This window comes from Physella acuta, unplaced genomic scaffold, assembly GCF_028476545.2.
Source record: "Physella acuta isolate Inbredline_101_S28 unplaced genomic scaffold, ASM2847654v3 ptg001127l, whole genome shotgun sequence".
Taxonomy (NCBI): Eukaryota; Metazoa; Mollusca; class Gastropoda; family Physidae; genus Physella; species Physella acuta.
In genome coordinates, this window is record NW_026732644.1 from 165,788 (window position 1) to 189,145 (window position 23,358).

Here is a 23,358-nt window from a genome sequence, read left to right on the forward strand (position 1 = left end):
AATATTTCCGAACATCTACATTTTGTTTCCCGCTTATAATATTTCCGAACATCTACATTTTGATTCCCTCTAGTAATATTTCCGCACATCTACATTTAATTCCCTCCAGTAATATTTCCGCACATCTACATTTTGATTTCCTTTCGTAATATTTCCGCACATCTACATTTGATTCCCTCTTGTAATATTTCCGCGCATCTACATTTGATTCCCTCTAGTAATATTTCCGCACATCTACATTTGATTCCCTCTAGTAATATTTCCGCACATCTACATTTTGATTCCCTTTCGTAATATTTCCGCACATCTACATTTTTATTCCCTTTCGTAATATTTCCGTACATCTACATTTTGATTCCCTTTCGTAGAATTTCCGCACATCTACATTTGATTCCCTCTAGTAATATTTCCGCACATCTACATTTGATTCCTTCTAGTAATATTTCCGCACATCTACATTTTGATTCCCTTTGGTAATATTTCCGCACATCTACATTTGATTCCCTCTAGTAATATCTCCGCACATCTACATTTGATTCCCTCTAGTAATATTTCCGCACATCTACATTTGATTCTCTATCGTATTATATTTCCACACATCTACATTTGATTCCCTCTAGTAATATTTCCGCACATCTACATTTGATTCCCTCTAGTAATATTTCCGCACATCTACATTTTGATTCCCTTTCGTAATATTTCCGCACATCTACATTTTTATTCCCTTTCGTAATATTTGCGCACATCTACATTTTGATTCCCTTTGGTAATATTTCCGCACATCTACATTTGATTCCCTCTAGTAATATCTCCGCACATCTACATTTGATTCCCTCTAGTAATATTTCCGCACATCTACATTTGATTCTCTATCGTATTATATTTCCACACATCTACATTTGATTCCCTCTAGTAATATTTCCGCACATCTACATTTGATTCCCTCTAGTAATATTTCCGCACATCTACATTTTGATTCTCCATCGTATTATATTTCCACACATCTACATTTGATTCCCTCTCGTAATATTTCCGCACATCTACATTTGATTCCCTCTCGTAATATTTCCGCACATCTACATTTGATTCCCTCTAGTAATATTTCCTCACATCTACATTTTGATTCTTACTCGTTCGATAAAATACGATTGGTGGATGCAAATTTTGCCTTCAATGAGTGTTTTATATGACAGTGTTTTAAGATCAAATATAACATGTGTAGGTTTGATTTGTTACAACACGCCAGCTAATATAACATGTGTAGCTTTGATTTGTTAAACGCCAGGTTCTATAACATGTGTAGGTGTTGCTGTTTTTTTCGTGGTCAGCTATAATAAAATAATCAGGTGTTGTGACTTAGCAATACAGAAATAATTTATTGTGGTCAGTTATACAGAAATCATTAATTGTGTTCAGTTATACAGAAATAATTTATTGTGGTCAGCAATACAGAAATCATTAATTGTGGTCATTTATACAGAAATCATTAATTGTGGTCAATAATACAGAAATCATTAATTGTGGTCATTTATACAAAAATCATTAATTGTGGTCAGTTATTTAGAAATCATTAATGGACGTCAGTTATAAAGAAATCATTAATTGTGGTCAGTAATACAGAAATCATTAATTGTGGTCAGTAATACAGAAATCATTAATTGTGGTCAGTTATAAAGAAATCATTAATTGTGGTCAATAATACAGAAAACATTAATTGTGTTCAGTAATACAGAAATCATTAATTGTGGTCAGTAATACAGAAATAATTAATTGTGGTCAGTAATACAGAAATCATTAATTGTGGTCAGTAATACAGAAATAATTAATTGTGGTCAGTAATACAGAAATTTTTGTTTCCTACAAACACATCATTTCGTTTCCTGAAACAGCTACTGACCAACTTAAGCAGGTACGTTTTGAAATTTTTGTTGAATTTTCGATACCCACTTTTGCAGTTAAGTTGTACAATATATGTTGGATTTTTCATACCCACTTTTGCTTTGTGAGTTCTGAAATGTGGGATTATCGAGTTGTAGTTGTACTCGTCAATAGCAATTAGCTGGAGTTTGTGACTGTGACGCTGCAAGCGGCATAGAGTTCCTGTCTCTCGCTGTGTGCGTCACACAATTGTGCCACTGGGAGCCATTGATCGTTGTCTCCCACATCACGAAACATCAATAACTCAATCTGTTCATTTCCAACTTTTTTTTTGCTGTGTCAAGTTTATTCTTGGATCTTTGAGTCAATTCGTGAATTGTTTGAACGTGTTCTTCATTTGTTCTTCTAGTGGGTAGTGAAGTTTTACTAATGAATCAATCAAATGTGTATCGCGGTGGCCGAGCTTGGTGCCATTAAATATTTAAAGTTTATCTGGCCCATATCAAATGTTTGCCAGCTCCATAGGTTACGCTGTTTTCTGTGTTCACTGACCAATAAAGCGGAACGGAATTCTTCACTGGAGAATGAAGCAAGGGATGGGGTGGCATTTCAATTAGGAGTTTTGGACAGAATCAAATGAATATGTTTTTAAATCTTATTTACCTCAAGCTCTGAGAAAACTGTATTTATTTGTGTCCTTTGGACCGACTATTTTCGTTGATTCGGTTTGGTTGATCACACTCTCTATTTAAAACTGAAAAACTTCTTTCAAATTTTATTTTTTGTTTCTTAGTAGATGTGGTTCGACTCAATGGCGTATCTGAGGAAGGAGGGGGGAGGGGGGAAAGAACAGCCTATGAGATGAGAGTAATTTATGGAGAGTAGCGCCTTTTCCAAAAATTGAAAATAAAATAACCTGAAGCAAGAACATTAAGTGATCTCTAACAAAAATAATGAAGCTAAAAATAGTAAAATGTCTTCGCCGATTTTCTTTTTGGCGTTTGTACCACACTATTGGTTTTCTTGTAGTCTTTACTCAAATGTTGAGTATGTTGTATTATCTTGTAGTCTTTACTCAAATGTTGAGTATGTTGTATTTATTTTGTAGTCTTTACTCAAATGTTGAGTATGTTGTATTTATTTTGTGGTCTTTACTCAAATGTTGAGTATGTTGTATTTATCTTAACGTCTGTACTCAAATGTTGAGTTTGTTGTATTTATCTTGTCATCTTTACTCAAATGTTGAGTATTTTGTATTTATCTTGTAGTCGTGTGGACGGCAACTAATCATTAGATTAATGAAGGCGGCCATCTACTACATTTTACGATATCTATGCGACTGAAGAGAAGAAAGTGCCACAGTAGGGTCCAAGTAGTTGCGATAGCTTAACCTTTGAACTTTCATTTGAGTAGTTGTTAGAGAAATGTTGTCGGTTGATAACAACACGTTGGCTTTGTCCAGTTTTATTACTACTTGTTCCATTCAAATGCTTTCTACGTCGGTTACTGTGTAGATCTCTATATTTCTGGCCCGAAATTAATTAGACCCTGCTCGTATCTCTTGGTGTAAGGCAGACATTTGGCAGACGATGAAAAGAAATTTCTGGCAGTTTTATGCAATTTTCAATCTAATGGCATGTCCCGTCGTCCATAACCTTTGGTGCGCCAAACTGTCATGTCCCGTCGTCCATAACCTTTGGTGCGCCAAACTTTCATTTCCCGTAGTCCATAACCTTTGGAGCGTCAAACTGTCATGTCCCGTAGTCCATAACCTTTGGTGCGCCAAACTTTCATTTCCCGTAGTCCATAACCTTTGGTGCGCCAAACTGTCATGTCCCGTAGTCCATAACCTTTGGTGCGCCAAACTGTCATGTCCCGTAGTCCATAACCTTTGGTGCGCCAAACTGGCATGTCCCGTAGTCCATAACCTTTGGTGCGCCAAACTGTCATGTCCCGTAGTCCATAACCTTTGGTGCGCCAAACTGTCATGTCCCGTAGTCCATAACCTTTGGTGCGCCAAACTGTCATGTCCCGTAGTCCATAACCTTTGGTGCGTCAAACTGTCATGTCCCGTAGTCCATAACCGTTGGTGCGCCAAACTGTCATGTCCCGTAGTCCATAACCTTTGGTGCGCCAAACTGTCATGTCCCGTAGTCCATAACCGTTGGTGCGCCAAACTGTCATGTCCCGTAGTCCATAACCTTTGGTGCGCCAAACTGTCATGTCCCGTAGTCCATAACCTTTGGTGCGCCAAACTGTCATGTCCCGTAGTCCATAACCTTTGGTGCGCCAAACTGTCATGTCCCGTAATCCATAACCTTTGGTGCGCCAAACTGTCATGTCCCGTAGTCCATAACCTTTGGTGCGTCAAACTGTCATGTCCCGTAGTCCATAACCGTTGGTGCGCCAAACTGTCATGTCCCGTAGTCCATAACCTTTGGTGCGCCAAACTGTCATGTCCCGTAGTCCATAACCTTTGGTGCGTCAAACTGTCATGTCCCGTAGTCCATAACCTTTGGTGCGCCAAACTGTCCAGCCTGCCTCTCCGTCCTCTCTTATCTTCAGTGTCCTCCCTGGGGTGTAGCCTGGGGTGTAGCCTGGGGTGTAGCCTAGGGTGTAGCCTGGGGTGTAGCCTAGGGTGTAGCCTGGGGTGTAGCCTTGGGTGTAGCCTGGGGTGTAGCCTGGGGTGTAGCTTGGGGTGTAGCCTCGGTGGGGTGTAGCCTGGGGTGTAGCCTGGGTGGGGTGTAGCCTGGGGTGTAGCCTGGGTGGGGTGTAGCCTGGGGTGTAGCCTGGGGTGTAGCCTGGGGTGTAGCCTGGGGTGTAGCCTGGGTGGGGTGTAGCCTGGGGTGTAGCCTGGGTGGGGTGTAGCCTGGGGTGTACCCTGGGGTGTAGCCTGGGGTGTAGCCTGGGGTGTAGCCTGGGGTGTAGCCTGGGGTGTACCCGTCCTTAATCTGATGTCTTCAAATGTTTTCTTCTGCATACATTTTTTTTGTATTTATCTTTCCGAAATGTATAGCTTGTTTTACATCATAATTTTAAAAATATCATGTTAACACAATATGTGAATGAATATGGTAAGCCGGTATGTTGATATAATTGCAATTCGTTTTAAAATGGTAGGAATGGCAGTACATTTTATCAAACTCACAAGCTTCACTTACAGCAAAAACCTTGATACGCCACCGTTTCGATTCTACGTTCTATTTTCAACTTAAGTGTAGATGTATTATGTCATCCTAAGTTTAGCAATGTTAAATAATTTGAATCTCTGATAAATTGAAAGGTCAAACTTATTCCTCATTGACTAAAATTTGCGTCAGTTGGAAAAACTACATTTATCAGTTGGAACTTAGTTCTACATGTTTTGTAAATGGGTTCCGCGTATTTTGCAAGACGGCTCCAAATATATTACGCCTTTTGTAAAAGGTGTTCATGTATATTTTGTGTCTGGGCTCCCCATATATTTTATGACTGGGCTTCACATATATTTTATAACAGGGCTTCACATATATTTTATAACAGGGCTTCACATATATTTTATAACAGGGCTTCACATATATTTTATAACAGGGCTTCAAATACATGTTTAAGAGGACTCAATAAACCTTTTATTAAAGGTGTTCCTACATTTTTTTATAAAGGGGGTTCACATATCTTTTGTAACAGGTCTCCTTATATTCTTTGAAATAGGATTCCATATATATATGTTGCTCTCGGGTATGTGGCAGAGTAAATGTGACAACACTTGGTGGGTGGGGGTGGGCTGGTGGGGTGGTGGAACCTTTTTCTCTGTGGTGTATTATCAGTAACCGAAACTCCATTGCAGTAAAACGTAAACAAAATGGCAACTGTTTATTTTGTTCAGTCCGAAGTTGAGATGACATGGCAGAGTATGAAGTAAATAAATGTCGTCCAACCAATGACGGAGGAGAAATCAGCTTTGTCAGTAGCTGCCCCACACTTGACATAAACTAACCTCAGCTCAACACAATGAGCTCACCAGCTTTAGCCAAAGCTGCTCGGGGCAGGGGGCGCGGGCAGGGAGGTGCCCCCCAAAGGACCAACACCATGCCGTCTAACATGATGACTGTTTTATCTCGCATCAAGGTGGACATTCCGTTAAACTCTGGCCGTGGCAGCAAGTGGGGCCGCCGACGTCCCGGCTCGTCCAGGTACAGCTTCATGTCAAGTACGTCACAGGACTCAGGCACGGCCAAGCCAGGGGTGAGTCGCTTCAGCAACAATAGCTCCACAAGTTAAGCTGCTTACCTGTCTAAAACACATAGTTTATAACCTACTTACCTGTCTAAAACATGTAGCTCTATAAGCTGCTTACCTGTCTAAAACACGTAGCTCTATAAGCTGCTCACCTGTCTAAAACAAGTAGCTCTATAACCTACTTACCTGTCTAAAACACGTAGCTCTATAAGCTGCTTACCTGTCTAAAACACGTAGCTCTATAAGCTGCTCAACTGTCTAAAACAAGTAGCTCTATAACCTACTTACCTGTCTAAAACACGAAGCTCTATAAGCTGCTCACTGTATAAAACAAGTAGCTCTATAAGCTGCTTACCTGTCTAAAACACGTAGCTCTATAAGCTGCTTACCTGTCTAAAACACATAGCTCCACAAGTTAAGCTACTTATCTGTCTAAAACACGTAGCTCCATAAGCTGCTTACCTGTCTAAAACACGTAGCACTATAAGCTGCTCACCTGGCTAAAACAAGTAGCTCTATAAGCTGCTTACCTGTCTAAAACACGTAGCTTTATAAGCTGCTTACCTGTCTAAAACACGTAGCTCCACAAGTTAAGCTACTTACCTGTCTAAAACACGTAGCTCTATAAGCTGCTTACCTGTCTAAAACACGTAGCTCTATAAGCTGCTCGCCTGTCTAAAACACGTAGCTCTATAACCTACTTACCTGTCTAAAACACGTAGCTCTATAAGCTGCTTACCTGTCTAAAACACGTAGCTCTATAAGCTGCTCACCTGTCTAAAACACGTAGCTCCATAACCTACTTACCTGTCTAAAACACGTAGCTCTATAAGCTGCTTACCTGTCTAAAACACGTAGCTCTATAAGCTGCTTACCTGTCTAAAACACGTAGCTCCATAACCTACTTACCTATCTAAAACACGTAGCTCTATAAGCTGCTCACCTGTCTAAAACAAGTAGCTCTATAACCTACTTACCTGTCTAAAACACGTAGCTCTATAAGCTGCTTACCTGTCTAAAACACGTAGCTCCACAAGTTAAGCTACTTACCTGTCTAAAACACGTAGCTCCATAAGCTACTTACCTGTCTAAAACACGCACTACAACAGTTGATTTTTCATTCTAACTTTTTCTAAGATTTATTGCAAAACAGAATATTTTCTTTTTTTTCCCTAGAAATCAATAAAATACAACACATTTAATTTGAAGATAAAAACCAACAAAATACTTAATAATTAATCAAAGAACATGTCCTTATAACCTAGATCACAGTAAAATAAAGAACGTCTCTTTATAAATAAAAAGCAGTAAAACGCATAAATCATTTTACTTAAACATTTAATTATAAATACGAAATCGTTTTCTTTCTAATCTAGAAACCAGTAAAAATAAATCTATAAGCAATTAAAATACGGTGTTTTATTTTAGGGTAGAAACCAATTATATACAAAATATTTTGTAATCTAGAAACCTATATATATATATATATATATATATATATATATATATATATATATATATATATATATATATATATATATATATATATATATATATATATATATATATACACACACAAGATATTTTCTTTGAATTAAGGAACCAATTAAATTGATTTGAAGTGAGTGGAATGAATTCTAATAATTCATTTTGAGACGTCTGAGCGTGCATAAACAAAATAATCGCTGAGGCTTTAGAGATCGATTGGTGTCAATAATATGTGACCTACTGTCTTGTAGTATGTAGATTGAAGTCAATATGTGACCTACTGTCTTGTAGTATGTAGATTGAAGTCAATAAGTGACCTACTGTCTTAATGTAGACTGAAGTCAATATGTGACCTACTGTCTTGTAGTATGTAGACTGAAGTCAATATGTGACCTACTGTCTTGTAGTATGTAGATTGAAGTCAATAAGTGACCTACTGTCTTTATGTAGACTGAAGTCAATATGTAACCTACTGTCTTAATGTAGATTGAAGTCAATATGTGACCTACTGTCTTAATGTAGATTGAAGTCAATATGTGACCTACTGTCTTGTAGTATGTAGACTGAAGTCATTATGTGACCTACTGTCTTGTAGTATGTAGACTGAAGTCAATATGTGACCTACTGTCTTGTAGTATGTAGACTGAAGTCAATATGTAACCTACTGCCTTGTAGTATGTAGACTGGTCAATATGTGACCTACTGTCTTAATGTAGACTGAAGTCAATATGTGACTGCTGCCTTGTAATATGTAGATTGAAGTCAATATGTGACCTACTGTCTTTATGTAGACTGGTCAATATGTGACCTACTGACTTGTAGTATGTAGACTGAAGTCAATATGTGACCTACTGTCTTAATGTAGACTGAAGTCAATATGTGACCTACTGTCTTGTAGTATGTAGACTGGTCAATATGTGACCTACTGTCTTAATGTAGACTGAAGTCAATATGTGACCAACTGTCTTGTAGTATGTAGACTGAAGTCAATATGTGACCTACTGTCTTAATGTAGATTGAAGTCAATATGTGACCTACTGTCTTTATGTAGATTGAAGCCAATATGTGACCTACTGTCTTGTAGTATGTAGACTGAAGTCAATATGTGACCTACTGTCTTGTAGTATGTAGATTGAAGTCAATATGTGACCTACTGTCTTGTAGTATGTAGATTGAAGTCAATATGTGACCTACTGTCTTGTAATATGTAGACTGGTCAATATGTGACCTACTGTCTTTATGTAGACTGAAGTCAATATGTGACCTACTGTCTTGTAATATGTAGACTGGTCAATATGTGACCTACTTTCTTTATGTAGACTGGTCAATATGTGACCGACTGTCTTGTAGTATGTAGACTGAAGTCAATATGTGACCTACTGTCTTGTAGTATGTAGACTGGTCAATAAGTGACCTACTGTCTTTATGTAGATTGAAGTCAATATGTGACCTACTGTCTTGTAGTATGTAGACTGAAGTCAATATGTGACCTACTGTCTTTATGTAGACTGAAGTCAATATGTGACCTACTGTCTTGTAGTATGTAGACTGAAGTCAATATGTGACCTACTGTCTTGTAGTATGTAGACTGAAGTCATTATGTGACCTACTGTCTTGTAGTATGTAGACTGAAGTCAATATGTGACCTACTGTCTTGTAGTATGTAGACTCAAGTCAATATGTGACCTACTGTCTTGTAGTATGTAGACTGAAGTCAATATGTAACCTACTGCCTTGTAGTATGTAGACTGGTCAATATGTGACCTACTGTCTTAATGTAGACTGAAGTCAATATGTGACTGCTGCCTTGTAATATGTAGATTGAAGTCAATATGTGACCTACTGTCTTTATGTAGACTGGTCAATATGTGACCTACTGTCTTGTAGTATGTAGACTGAAATCAATATGTGACCTACTGTCTTAATGTAGACTGAAGTCAATATGTGACCTACTGTCTTGTAGTATGTAGACTGGTCAATATGTGACCTACTGTCTTAATGTAGACTGAAGTCAATATGTGACCTACTGTCTTGTAGTATGTAGATTGAAGTCAATATGTGACCTACTGTCTTTATGTAGACTGGTCAATATGTGACCTACTGTCTTGTAGTATGTAGACTGAAGTCAATATGTGACCTACTGTCTTGTAGTATGTAGACTGAAGTCAATATGTGACCTACTGTCTTATAGTATGTAGACTGAAGTCAATATGTGACCTACTGTCTTGTAGTATGTAGACTGAAGTCATTATGTGACCTACTGTCTTGTAGTATGTAGACTGAAGTCAATATGTGACCTACTGTCTTGTAGTATGTAGACTGAAGTCAATATGTAACCTACTGCTTTGTAGTATGTAGACTGGTCAATATGTGACCTACTGTCTTTATGTAGACTGGTCAATATGTGACCTACTGTCTTGTAGTATGTAGACTGAAGTCAATATGTGACCTACTGTCTTAATGTAGACTGAAGTCAATATGTGACCTACTGTCTTGTAGTATGTAGACTGGTCAATATGTGACCTACTGTCTTAATGTAGACTGAAGTCAATATGTGACCTACTGTCTTGTAGTATGTAGATTGAAGTCAATATGTGACCTACTGTCTTTATGTAGACTGGTCAATATGTGACCTACTGTCTTGTAGTATGTAGACTGAAGTCAATATGTGACCTACTGTCTTGTAGTATGTAGACTGAAGTCAATATGTGACCTACTGTCTTGTAGTATGTAGACTGAAGTCAATATGTGACCTACTGTCTTGTAGTATGTAGACTGAAGTCATTATGTGACCTACTGTCTTGTAGTATGTAGACTGAAGTCAATATGTGACCTACTGTCTTGTAGTATGTAGACTGAAGTCAATATGTAACCTACTGCCTTGTAGTATGTTGACTGGTCAATATGTGACCTACTGTCTTAATGTAGACTGAAGTCAATATGTGACTGCTGCCTTGTAATATGTAGATTGAAGTCAATATGTGACCTACTGTCTTTATGTAGACTGGTCAATATGTGACCTACTGTCTTGTAGTATGTAGACTGAAGTCAATATGTGACCTACTGTCTTAATGTAGACTGAAGTCAATATGTGACCTACTGTCTTGTAGTATGTAGACTGGTCAATATGTGACCTACTGTCTTAATGTAGACTGAAGTCAATATGTGACCTACTGTCTTGTAGTATGTAGATTGAAGTCAATATGTGACCTACTGTCTTTATGTAGACTGGTCAATATGTGACCTACTGTCTTGTAGTATGTAGACTGAAGTCAATATGTGACCTACTGTCTTGTAGTATGTAGACTGAAGTCAATATGTGACCTACTGTCTTGTAGTATGTAGACTGAAGTCAATATGTGACCTACTGTCTTGTAGTATGTAGACTGAAGTCATTATGTGACCTACTGTCTTGTAGTATGTAGACTGAAGTCAATATGTGACCTACTGTCTTGTAGTATGTAGACTGAAGTCAATATGTAACCTACTGCCTTGTAGTATGTAGACTGGTCAATATGTGACCTACTGTCTTAATGTAGACTGAAGTCAATATGTGACTGCTGCCTTGTAATATGTAGATTGAAGTCAATATGTGACCTACTGTCTTTATGTAGACTGGTCAATATGTGACCTACTGTCTTGTAGTATGTAGACTGAAGTCAATATGTGACCTACTGTCTTAATGTAGACTGAAGTCAATATGTGACCTACTGTCTTTATGTAGACTGGTCAATATGTGACCTACTGTCTTGTAGTATGTAGACTGAAGTCAATATGTGACCTACTGTCTTGTAGTATGTAGATTGAAGTCAATAAGTGACCTACTGTCTTGTAGTATGTAGACTGAAGTCAATATGTGACCTACTGTCTTGTAGTATGTAGACCTGGAAGAAGAATTTCTCCATGCCGCCGAGTTTGGTGACATACCAAACGTGAAGAGGATCCTAAACGATTGTGTTGATCTAAACATCGACTGCATAGACGCGCTCGGTAGGACTGCCTTAAGGCTTGCTGTCAAAAATGAACATCTGGAGGTAACGTTTCTATTATCCAAGCTTTATTGGTGTCTCAGTGTGTTGTGACCTCACCCTAACCTAAGTTTGGATTGAATGTCCGTGTGATGTTACCTCCCCTTACCTAAGTTTGGAGTGCATGTCCGTGTGATGTTACCTCCCCTTACAAAAGTTTGGAGTGCATGTCCGTGTGATGTTACCTCCCCTTACAAAAGTTTGGAGTGCATGTCCGTGTGATGTTACCTCCCCTAACCTAAGTTTGGAGTGCATGTCCGTGTGATGTTACCTCCCCTTACAAAAGTTTGGAGTGCATGTCCGTGTGATGTTACCTCCCCTTACAAATGTTTGGATTGAATGTCCGTGTGATGTTACCTCCCCTAACCTAAGTTTGGAGTGCATGTCCGTGTGATGTTACCTCCCCTAACCTAAGTTTGGATTGAATGTCCGTGTGATGTTACCTCCCCTAACCTAAGTTTGGAGTGCATGTCCGTGTGATGTTACCTCCCCTTACAAAAGTTTGGAGTGCATGTCCGTGTGATGTTACCTCCCCTTACAAATGTTTGGAGTGCATGTCCGTGTGATGTTACCTCCCCTTACAAAAGTTTGGAGTGCATGTCCGTGTGATGTTACCTCCCCTAACCTAAGTTTGGAGTGCATGTCCGTGTGATGTTACCTCCCCTTACCTGAATGTCCGTGTGATGTTACCTCCCCTGAATGGCTGAGTGTATCGATGTCTGTGCAGGTGGTGGAGGTGTTGCTGGAGAAGTCCAACCAGCACCACATCTATGAGGCTGTGCTACAGGCTATCAGTGCTGGACATACTCAGATCGCTGAGACCATTCTCAAACATAGACGCTACCTGGAGATGTGGAAGGAGCGCCGGAAGTTGGGAGACACAGGTACACACCATACTCTTGGGGTACACAATACATTTGTACACAGGTACACACCATACTGTTGGGGTACACAATATATTTGTACACACTTCTTGTCAAAATAATTTTTAAATATCATGTTAATCTGTATGACACGAAATGTTAACACATTGTATTATAAAAACCAACACATTAAACATCGCCTTTCTGCCATTTCAGATGGCTTTTACAAGACAGCGTTTCCCGACTCGCAGTTTTCTCCTGACATAACCCCCCTCATCTTGTCCTCACAAAAAAACCAGTACGAGATCGTGCAGCTCTTGCTGCTGAGAGGGGAGACAATCACCAAGCCACACAAGTTTAGCTGTGGCTGTCAGGTAACTAGTTCTACAACATTGAGACCACACCACTTTAGCTGGGGGTGTCAGGTAACTAGTTCTATAACATTGAGACCACACCACTTTAGCTGTGGCTGTCAGGTAACTAGTTCTACAACATTGAGACCACACCACTTTAGCTGGGGGTGTCAGGTAACTAGTTCTACAACATTTAGACCACACCACTTTAGCTGGGGGTGTCAGGTAACTAGTTCTACAACATTGAGACCACACCACTTTAGCTGGGGGTGTCAGGTAACTAGTTCTACAACATTGAGACCACACAACTTTAGCTGGGGGTGTCAGGTAACTAGTTCTACAACATTGAGACCACACCACTTTAGCTGTGGCTGTCAGGTAACTAGTTCTACAACATTGAGACCACACCACTTTAGCTGGGGGTGTCAGGTAACTAGTTCTACAACATTGAGACCACACCACTTTAGCTGGGGGTGTCAGGTAACTAGTTCTACAACATTGAGACCACACCACTTTAGCTGGGGGTGTCAGGTAACTAGTTCTACAACATTGAGACCACACCACTTTAGCTGGGGCTGTCAGGTAACTAGTTCTACAACATTGAGACCACACCACTTTAGCTGGGGCTGTCAGGTAACTAGTTCTACAACATTGAGACCACACCACTTTAGCTGGGGGTGTCAGGTAACTAGTTCTACAACATTGAGACCACACCACTTTAGCTGTGGCTGTCAGGTAACTAGTTCTACAACATTGAGACCACACCACTTTAGCTGGGGGTGTCAGGTAACTAGTTCTACAACATTGAGACCACACCACTTTAGCTGGGGGTGTCAGGTAACTAGTTCTACAACATTGAGACCACACCACTTTAGCTGGGGGTGTCAGGTAACTAGTTCTACAACATTGAGACCACACCACTTTAGCTGGGGGTGTCAGGTAACTAGTTCTACAACATTGAGACCACACCACTTTAGCTGTGGCTGTCAGGTAACTAGTTCTACAACATTGAGACCACACCACTTTAGCTGGGGCTGTCAGGTAACTAGTTCTACAACATTGAGACCACACCACTTTAGCTGGGGGTGTCAGGTAACTAGTTCTACAACATTGAGACCACACCACTTTAGCTGGGGGTGTCAGGTAACTAGTTCTATAACATTGAGACCACACCACTTTAGCTGGGGGTGTCAGGTAACTAGTTCTACAACATTGAGACCACACCACTTTAGCTGTGGCTGTCAGGTAACTAGTTCTACAACATTGAGACCACACCACTTTAGCTGTGGCTGTCAGGTAACTAGTTCTACAACATTGAGACCACACCACTTTAGCTGGGGCTGTCAGGTAACTAGTTCTACAACATTGAGACCACACCACTTTAGCTGGGGCTGTCAGGTAACTAGTTCTACAACATTGAGACCACACCACTTTAGCTGGGGGTGTCAGGTAACTAGTTCTACAACATTGAGACCACACCACTTTAGCTGGGGGTGTCAGGTAACTAGTTCTACAACATTGAGACCACACCACTTTAGCTGGGGGTGTCAGGTACCTAGTTCTACAACATTGAGACCACACCACTTTAGCTGGGGGTGTCAGGTAACTAGTTCTACAACATTGAGACCACACCACTTTAGCTGGGGGTGTCAGGTAACTAGTTCTACAACATTGAGACCACACCACTTTAGCTGGGGCTGTCAGGTAACTAGTTCTACAACATTGAGACCACACCACTTTAGCTGGGGGTGTCAGGTAACTAGTTCTACAACATTGAGACCACACCACTTTAGCTGTGGCTGTCAGGTAACTAGTTCTACAACATTGAGACCACACCACTTTAGCTGGGGGTGTCAGGTAACTAGTTCTACAACATTGAGACCACACCACTTTAGCTGTGGCTGTAAGGTAACTAGTTCTACAACATTGAGACCACACCACTTTAGCTGTGGCTGTCAGGTAACTAGTTCTACAACATTGAGACCACACCACTTTAGCTGGGGGTGTCAGGTAACTAGTTCTACAACATTGAGACCACACCACTTTAGCTGGGGGTGTCAGGTAACTAGTTCTACAACATTGAGACACACCACTTTAGCTGGGGGTGTCAGGTAACTAGTTCTACAACATTGAGACCACACCACTTTAGCTGGGGGTGTCAGGTAACTAGTTCTACAACATTGAGACCACACCACTTTAGCTGGGGGTGTCAGGTACCTAGTTCTACAACATTGAGACCACACCACTTTAGCTGGGGGTGTCAGGTAACTAGTTCTACAACATTGAGACCACACCACTTTAGCTGGGGGTGTCAGGTAACTAGTTCTACAACATTGAGACCACACCACTTTAGCTGGGGGTTTCAGGTAACTAGTTCTACAACATTGAGACCACACCACTTTAGCTGGGGGTGTCAGGTAACTAGTTCTACAACATTGAGACCACACCACTTTAGCTGGGGGTGTCAGGTAACTAGTTCTACAACATTGAGACCACACCACTTTAGCTGGGGGTGTCAGGTAACTAGTTCTACAAAATTGAGACCACACCACTTTAGCTGGGGGTGTCAGGTAACTAGTTCTACAACATTGAGACCACACCACTTTAGCTGGGGGTGTCAGGTAACTAGTTCTACAACATTGAGACCACACCACTTTAGCTGGGGGTGTCGTGTAAAAAAATAAGGATTGCACTGTTAAAATAAACGACGAAAATAGAAATACCCCCACCTCTATTTCTAAATTAGTTTATTTATAAATGTGTTCTACTTGAAGGAATGTCGAAACCGCATGAAGTTTGACCAGCTCCGCCTAGCCAAATATCGCCTGAATGCCTACAGAGGTCTGGCCAGTGAGGCCTACATCTCCTTGTCCAGTAAAGATCCGATTCTTACAGCTTTTGAGCTGGCAGCTGAGCTGAGGAGGTTGTCAAGGGTCGAGAAACATTTTAAGGTCAGTGCCTTGACATTGACACCAGGCGAAAGTTGATTCTTTTAGTCAGTGGTCAGTTGTTGTTTTTTTTACGTTTTCTGCTCAACAACGTTTTTGTACACACGTTGATGTCCAACTTTTTTGTACACATCTTGATGTCCAACGTTTTTGTACACATCTTGATGTCCAACGTTTTTGTACACACGTTGATGTCCAACGTTTTTGTACACACGTTGATGTCCAACGTTTTTGTACACACGTTGATGTCCAAAGTTTTTGTACACACCTTGATGTCCAACGTTTTTGTACACACCTTGATGTCCAACGTTTTTGTACACACATTGATTTCCAAACTTTTGTTCGGTCTTGTTTTTGTACACTGAAGACCTCATCTACTCCATTTTTCTGTCTACTGTGTAAGAATTCAGTCCATTGTTCTAGTAATGTGTAAGCACGCAGACCATTGTTCTAGTTATGTGTAAGCACTCTGTCCATTGCTCTAGTAATGTGTAAGCACTCAGTCCATTGCTCCAGTAATGTGTAAGCACTCAGTCCATTGCTCCAGTAATGTGTAAGCACTCAGTCCATTGCTCTAGTAATGTGTAAGCACTGAGTCCATTGCTCCAGTAATGTGTAAGCACTCAGTCCATTGCTCCAGTAATGTGTAAGCACTCAGTCCATTGCTCTAGTAATGTGTAAGCACTCAGTCCATTGCTCTAGTAATGTGTAAGCACTCAGTCCATTGCTCCAGTAATGTGTAAGCACTCAGTCCATTGCTCTAGTAATATGTAAGCACGCAGTCCATTGTTCTAGTAATGTGTGAGCACTCAGTCCATTGTTCTAGTAATGTGTAAGCACGCAGTCCATTGTTCTAGTAATGTGTGAGCACTCAGTCCATTGTTCTAGTAATGTGTGAGCACTCAGTCCATTGTTCTAGTAATGTGTAAGCACGCAGTCCATTGTTCTAGTAATGTGTGAGCACTCAGTCCATTGTTCTAGTAATGTGTAAGCACTCAGTCCATTGCTCTAGTAATGTGTAAGCACGCAGTCCATTGTTCTAGTAATGTGTGAGCACTCAGTCCATTGTTCTAGTAATGTGTAAGCACTCAGTCCATTGCTCTAGTAATGTGTAAGCACTCAGTCCATTGCTCCAGCAATGTGTAAGCACCCCCTCTCCCCCCCCCCCTTGTATTGACAGCGTGAGTACCGTGACCTAGCAGACCAGCTGAGTGATTATGTGGTCAAACTTCTGGACAGAATTAGAACACAAAAAGAACTGGAACTTGTCTTAAACAAGACGGGGAAACCACATCAAGAAAAGTTTGAGAGTTTGGCCAGATTTAAACTGGCCCTCAAGTATAAGGAGAAAAAGGTAGTGTTTTCTATAGACAACAATACGCTCCAATTGCCAAGTTGTTCGGTAGCCTATGAGCTAAACCAAAGCCTATATGTAACATATAGACCAAGGCTAAATTTTCGCGTGTTGTTTCAGTTCATCGCTCACCCCAGCTGCCAGCAACGTGTGGTCAGGCTTTGGTACAACGGGATGGGCAAGTTGGAGCGTGCTGGATGGCCCAAGCGACTGACCATGATCTCATTGTTTTCTTGTGCCTACCCATTTCTGGTTTTTCTACACATTATCTGTCCCGATTGCAAGGTAGTGTTTATGTTTCTAAATCGCTCGGGGTAAGCTGTTCGTTGTCCGGTGTTAAGTTGTCTGTTTGTCAGTTGTCTGTCGTTTGTATATCTGTCAGTTGTGTATCTGTCTATACAGTATTGTATCTGTCAGTTGTGTATCTTCAGTTATGTATCTTTCAGTTGCGAATCTGTTATGTATCTTTCAGTTGTTTATCTGTCAGTACAGTAGTGTATCTGTCAGTTGTATATCTGTCAGTTGTGTATCTGTCAGTTGTATATCTGTCAGTGGTGTATCTGTCAGTTGTGTATCTGTCAGTTGTGTATCTGTCAGTTGTGTATCTGTCAGTTGTGTATCTGTCAGTGGTGTATTTGTCAGTTGTGTATCTGTCAGTTGTGTATCTGTCAGTTGTTTATCTGTCAGTTGTGTATCTGTCAGTTGTGTATCTGTCAGTTGTGTATCTGTCAGCTGTGTATCTGTCAGTTGTGTATCTGCCAATTGTTCGCCAGTCACCTACCTTTGTTTGCCATAACAACTATGTTTTAAAACAATGACGTAATGACTTAACCTGTTGGATTCCATTTCTTTAGCCTGCCAAAGTCCTGCAGTTCCCTGTGGTCAAGTTCTTATGCAATGCGATGTCTTTTATGGCTTTTCTTCTACTCATTGTTGTTTCTACCATCGAATCTTCCCAGAGTGTCAGTAAATATAGGACATTACGTTCAGAATATAAAGATCACTGGGAAGTGTAAGTAAATATAGGACATTACGTACAGAATATAAAGATCACTGGGAAGTGACTGGTTAACCTGAGATCACGTGTGTTTGTTTGATCACAGTGAAACACGTGACCAAACAAAATTGTCAACTGTTGCAAGGTTGACATCTTATAATACTGGACTAGTGCCGTTATTTGACATTGAATTATATTGGACACGTATAGTTATACCAGATGTGTAGGCAGAGGTCAGCAACTTGATTTTGTACCTATCAACAACAAAGGTTCATTGGGGACTGTTATGTCTTGTAAATACCTAATCTTTAAAGACTTCCCGCATGCATAATTTTCGGTGCCTAGTTGAACGCCCGGCCAGAACATGGCGCCTACCCTACCCAGACAACCTGCTTACGTCACTGTGATACACATAGTATTCTTGAGTTACATCTTTAAAAGATTTAGAATTTGACTAAATATTACATTATGTAGGACAAAAAGGAATGCGATAGATCAGTACCGATGTTTATCTATGTAATACAATTGGTGTCAGTTTTAAAAGTCGTTCCCGGCCCACCCAACAGGTATCGCCAGTACCAGGAGGAATACAACGACACCGTGTACGGTCCGGACTTCCCCCTGCGGCCTAGTTTCCCCAGCATCACTGAGATGCTGATGAGCTTATGGATCATCGGTAAGTTGGTGAGGTAGGGGTGGGGCATGGGCTTGTGGATCATCGGTAAGTTGGTACGGGAGGGGTGGGGCATGGGCAGGTGGATCATCTGTAAGTTGGTGAGGCGTGGGGCATGAGCTTGTGGATCATCTGTAAGTTGGTGAGGGGGGGTGGGGCATGGGCAGGTGGATCATCTGTAAGTTGGTGAGGGGTGGGGCATGTGCTTGTGGATCATCTGTAAGTTGGTGAGGGGGGGTGGGGCATGGGCAGGTGGATCATCTGTAAGTTGGTGAGGGGTGGGGCATGAGCTTGTGGATCATCTGTAAGTTGGTGAGGGGTGGGGCATGTGCTTGTGGATCATCTGTAAGTTGGTGAGGGGGGTGGGGCATGAGCTTGTGGATCATGTGTAAGCTGGTGAGGGAGGGGTGGGGCATGAGCTTGTGAATCATCTGTAAGTTGGTGAGGGGGGGTGGGGCATGAGCTTGTGGATCATTGGTAAGTTAGTGAGGGGTGGGGTGGGGCATGAGCTTGTGGATCTTCTGTAAGTTGGTGAGGGGAGGGGTGGGGCATGAGCTTGTGGATCATCTGTAAGTTGGTGAGGGGTGGGGCATGGGCTTGTGGATCATCTGTAAGTTGGTGAGGGAGGGGTGGGGCATGGGCTTGTGGATCATTGGTAAGTTAGTGAGGGGTGGGGCATGGGCTTGTGGATCATCTGTAAGTTGGTGAGGGAGGGGTGGGGCATGGGCTTGTGGATCTTCTGTAAGTTGGTGAGGGGTGGGGCATGAGCTTGTGGATCATCTGTAAGTTGGTGAGGGAGGGGTGGGGCATGGGCTTGTGGATCATCTGTAAGTTGGTGAGGGAGGGGTGGGGCATGGGCTTGTGGATCATCTGTAAGTTGGTGAGGGGTGGGGCATGGGCTTGTGGATCATCTGTAAGTTGGTGAGGGAGGGGTGGGGCATGGGCTTGTGGATCATTGGTAAGTTGGTGAGGGATGGGTGGGGCATGAGCTTGTGGATCATCTGTAAGTTGGTGAGGGGGGGTGGGGCATGGGCAGGTGGATCATCTGTAAGTTGGTGAGGGGTGGGGCATGAGCTTGTGGATCATCTGTAAGTTGGTGAGGGGGGGTGGGGCATGGGCAGGTGGATCATCTGTAAGTTGGTGAGGGGTGGGGCATGGGCTTGTGGATCATCTGTAAGTTGGTGAGGGAGGGGTGGGGCATGGGCTTGTGGATCATCTGTAAGTTGGTGAGGGAGGGGGCATGGGCTTGTGGATCATCTGTAAGTTGGTGAGGGAGGGGTGGGGCATGAGCTTGTGGATCATCTGTAAGTTGGTAAGGGAGGGGTGGGGCATGGGCTTGTGAATCATCTGTAAGTTGGTGAGGGAGGGGTGGGGCATGAGCTTGTGAATCATCTGTAAGTTGGTGAGGGAGGGGGCATGAGCTTGTGGATCATCTGTAAGTTGGTGAGGGGTGGGGCATGGGCTTGTGGATCATCTGTAAGTTGGTGAGGGGTGGGGCATGGGCTTGTGGATCATCTGTAAGTTGGTGAGGGAGGGGTGGGGCATGGGCTTGTGGATCATCTGTAAGTTGGTGAGGGGTGGGGCATGGGCTTGTGGATCATCTGTAAGTTGCTGAGGGAGGGGTGGGGCATGGGCTTGTGGATCATCTGTAAGTTGGTGAGGGGTGGGGCATGGGCTTGTGGATCATCTGTAAGTTGCTGAGGGAGGGGTGGGGCATGAGCTTGTGGATCATTGGTAAGTTGGTGAGGGATGGGTGGGGCATGAGCTTGTGGATCATCTGTAAGTTGGTGAGGGAGGGGGCATGAGCTTGTGGATCATCTGTAAGTTGGTGAGGGAGGGGTGGGGCATGGGCTTGTGGATCATCTGTAAGTTGGTGAGGGGTGGGGCATGGGCTTGTGGATCATCTGTAAGTTGGTGAGGGAGGGGTGGGGCATGGGCTTGTGGATCTTCTGTAAGTTGGTGAGGGGTGGGGCATGGGCTTGTGGATCATCGGTAAGTTGGTGAGGGAGGGGTGGGGCATGAGTTTGTGGATCATCTGTAAGTTGGTGAGGGAGGGGTGGGGCATGAGCTTGTGGATCATCTGTAAGTTGGTGAGGGAGGGGGCATGGGCTTGTGGATCATCTGTAAGTTGGTGAGGGAGGGGTGGGGCATGGGCTTGTGGATCATCTGTAAGTTGGTGAGGGAGGGATGCAATCTGATTTGTGTAATGTAACCAACTGCTTTAAATCACCAGGCATGTTGTGTCAGGAATGTAACCAGCTGTTTCACAATGGTCTGATGGAACACATGCTGGACCTTTATAACTTGCTGGACGTCGTTCTCATTGGGATGTATATAGCCACTTTCTCCCTCAGATACTGGATCATGTATAAGGTAAGGTTAGAACAATTGATTGAGTGCTCACACACTAGATTAGAACATTTGATTGAGTGCTTACACACTAGATTAGAACAATCGATTGAGTGCTTACACACTAGATTAGAACAATTGATTGAGTGCTTACACACTAGATTCGAACAATTGATTGAATGCTTACACACTAGATTAGAACAATTGATTGAGTGCTTACACACAAGATTAGAACATTTGATTGAGTGCTTACACCCTAGATTAGAACAGTTGATTGAGTGCTTACACACTAGATTAGAACAATTGGTTGAGTGCTTACACGTTACTGGATTAATGGAGTGTTTGCTTACACTTTAGACCAGCAGATTGTGTGTATACCGTTATAATAATGAAAGTACGTCCATACTTATTAATTGAAATAAATTACAAAATTAGTCATTTAATTGAATCGTAGTCAGCTATTGGTATAGCTATAGGGCAGTGGCGTAGCTACCGTAAAGCTAGCGTAAGCAAGGCATAGGGGCCCAGGGCAAATAGGGGCCCGTTTCCCTCTTGAAATTTTGTTAAACTTTTACATTGGAATTTTAAAATGTGTATTATAAACATAATTTTAAAAAGAAAACGGAAATCCAGTTTCTTTTCTACTGTACAAGTAATCAAAAGTTTTTTTTTAAAAAGGCCCCTGGACTTTCCTTACTAGGGAGCGGTTGTACAAGGCCCACCGGTCTTAATAACACTATAGTAGGGGACATCAACATTTCGAGACGAAATAGCTAAAAGTTACAATCTACAAAATTACCCAATTTTTAAAGAGCCACTCACACTTTTATATACACTGCAGTAGTAGAAAACATGGAACCATTGCCACGGGGCTGGCCACAGCACAGTTGTGGGGCTGGGCCAGAGTTTCTTGAAACCCCCCCCCCCCTGAAGAAAGTCTACCACCCCCTCCCTAACAAAATGGAATTTATATTGAAAACATACTTTTACCAGTGGCGCCCCCCCCCCCCCCCCCCCAAGTCGTCGTGCCTCCGGACCCCCGGAGAAAAAAGTCTGTGTATATAAACGCTCTACACTACTCCACCTATTCTTATTGTTTTTACTTTGTTAAAAGTTGTTTTTGTTTTTACATTATAATATTTTTATTTTAGTTTTGAAAATTAAAATGATTATTGTGGAACTGGAGAGCCGCATATTGATATCAAAAGAGCCGCATACGGCTTGCGTGCCGCAGTTAATTTGTTGGTTTGTTTTTACATAAAAGTGATATAAAATCAAAGGTATTTTACGTTACGGGATACTACATAATAATACCTTATAAATATACAATTAAGACGTATAAAATACATAATTTTACATAATTTACAGATTGACGTAGGGGCCCAATTATAATTTTTGCACAGGGGCCCGAAAATCCTAGCTACGCCACTGCTATAGGGTTATGTTTAAGGAGAGGGTTATATGTTACGGCAAAAACACGAAGTTCGGTTAGTTCCCGACATGGTCGGGTTACTTGGCCATTGTTAAAAGAGTTGAAATAGATTATCAACATCATGCTGAAGAGTTTAATAAGGACTCTCGCAATGATACGTTATTTAGAACTAGAAAGTAGATTCGACTGTTAATGTAGTCTTTAGAAAACTTTTAGTGGTACTTGAAGATGAGAAACTTTGAGAAAAAATGTTTATAGTCAGGTAGCTTATTCAATATTTACTTTGAGAAAAAATGTGTATGGTCTTGTAGCTTAAATTAAATATTTACTTTGAGAAAAAATGTGTATGGTCTTGTAGCTTATATTCAATATTTACTTTGAGAAAAAATGTTTATGATCTTTGTAACTTATATTCAACATTTACTTTGAGAAAAAAAGTTTATGGTCTTGTAGCTTAATCAATATTTATTTAACCTGCAGTTCCACACGTCTTTGGACTTTATCGGAGACGCGAGAAACATCAAAGATGAAATGGGAATGTTTAAAAGCTTGTACTGGCTAAATGCAGGTCAGTTTTACCTTTTTACTAATATTTTATTAGTAACCAGCGGCGTACACAAGTTTTTGTCTAGGAGAGCAGCGAGTCCAAAGGGGAACAGGGCATTTCCCCCCTGTCAATTACCCCCCGGATATTTCCCCCCCCCCCCGACATTACCCCCCAGAGTAATTACCCCCCTGTCAATTACCCCCCACCCAGTAGGACATTAATTAGAGGTA

The 23,358-nt window shown here is 41.6% G+C and overlaps 2 protein-coding genes across 2 annotated transcripts; one reads left to right on the forward strand and one right to left on the reverse strand.

Annotated features, from left to right (window-relative positions):
- Nucleotides 1–2,229: 2,229 nt before the first annotated feature.
- Nucleotides 2,230–23,149, forward strand: LOC131956107 (short transient receptor potential channel 7-like; the record flags this gene model as incomplete). Its single annotated transcript, XM_059320516.1, has 12 exons — nt 2,230–2,290; nt 5,705–6,102; nt 11,460–11,618; nt 12,340–12,496; nt 12,692–12,849; nt 15,603–15,779; nt 16,957–17,130; nt 17,251–17,415; nt 17,985–18,142; nt 18,694–18,803; nt 21,034–21,173; nt 23,062–23,149. Coding segments are annotated over exons 2-12 (1,720 nt in total), but the record flags the coding sequence as incomplete, so codon positions are not given.
- Nucleotides 4,363–5,699, reverse strand: LOC131956105 (putative uncharacterized protein DDB_G0290521). The gene is made up of 2 exons (XM_059320515.1): nt 5,689–5,699; nt 4,363–4,807 (listed from the first exon to the last, which is right to left on the reverse strand). The coding sequence occupies exons 1-2, from the start codon at nt 5,697–5,699 to the stop codon at nt 4,363–4,365; spliced, it is 456 nt and encodes a 151-aa protein (XP_059176498.1).
- Nucleotides 23,150–23,358: the final 209 nt, after the last annotated feature.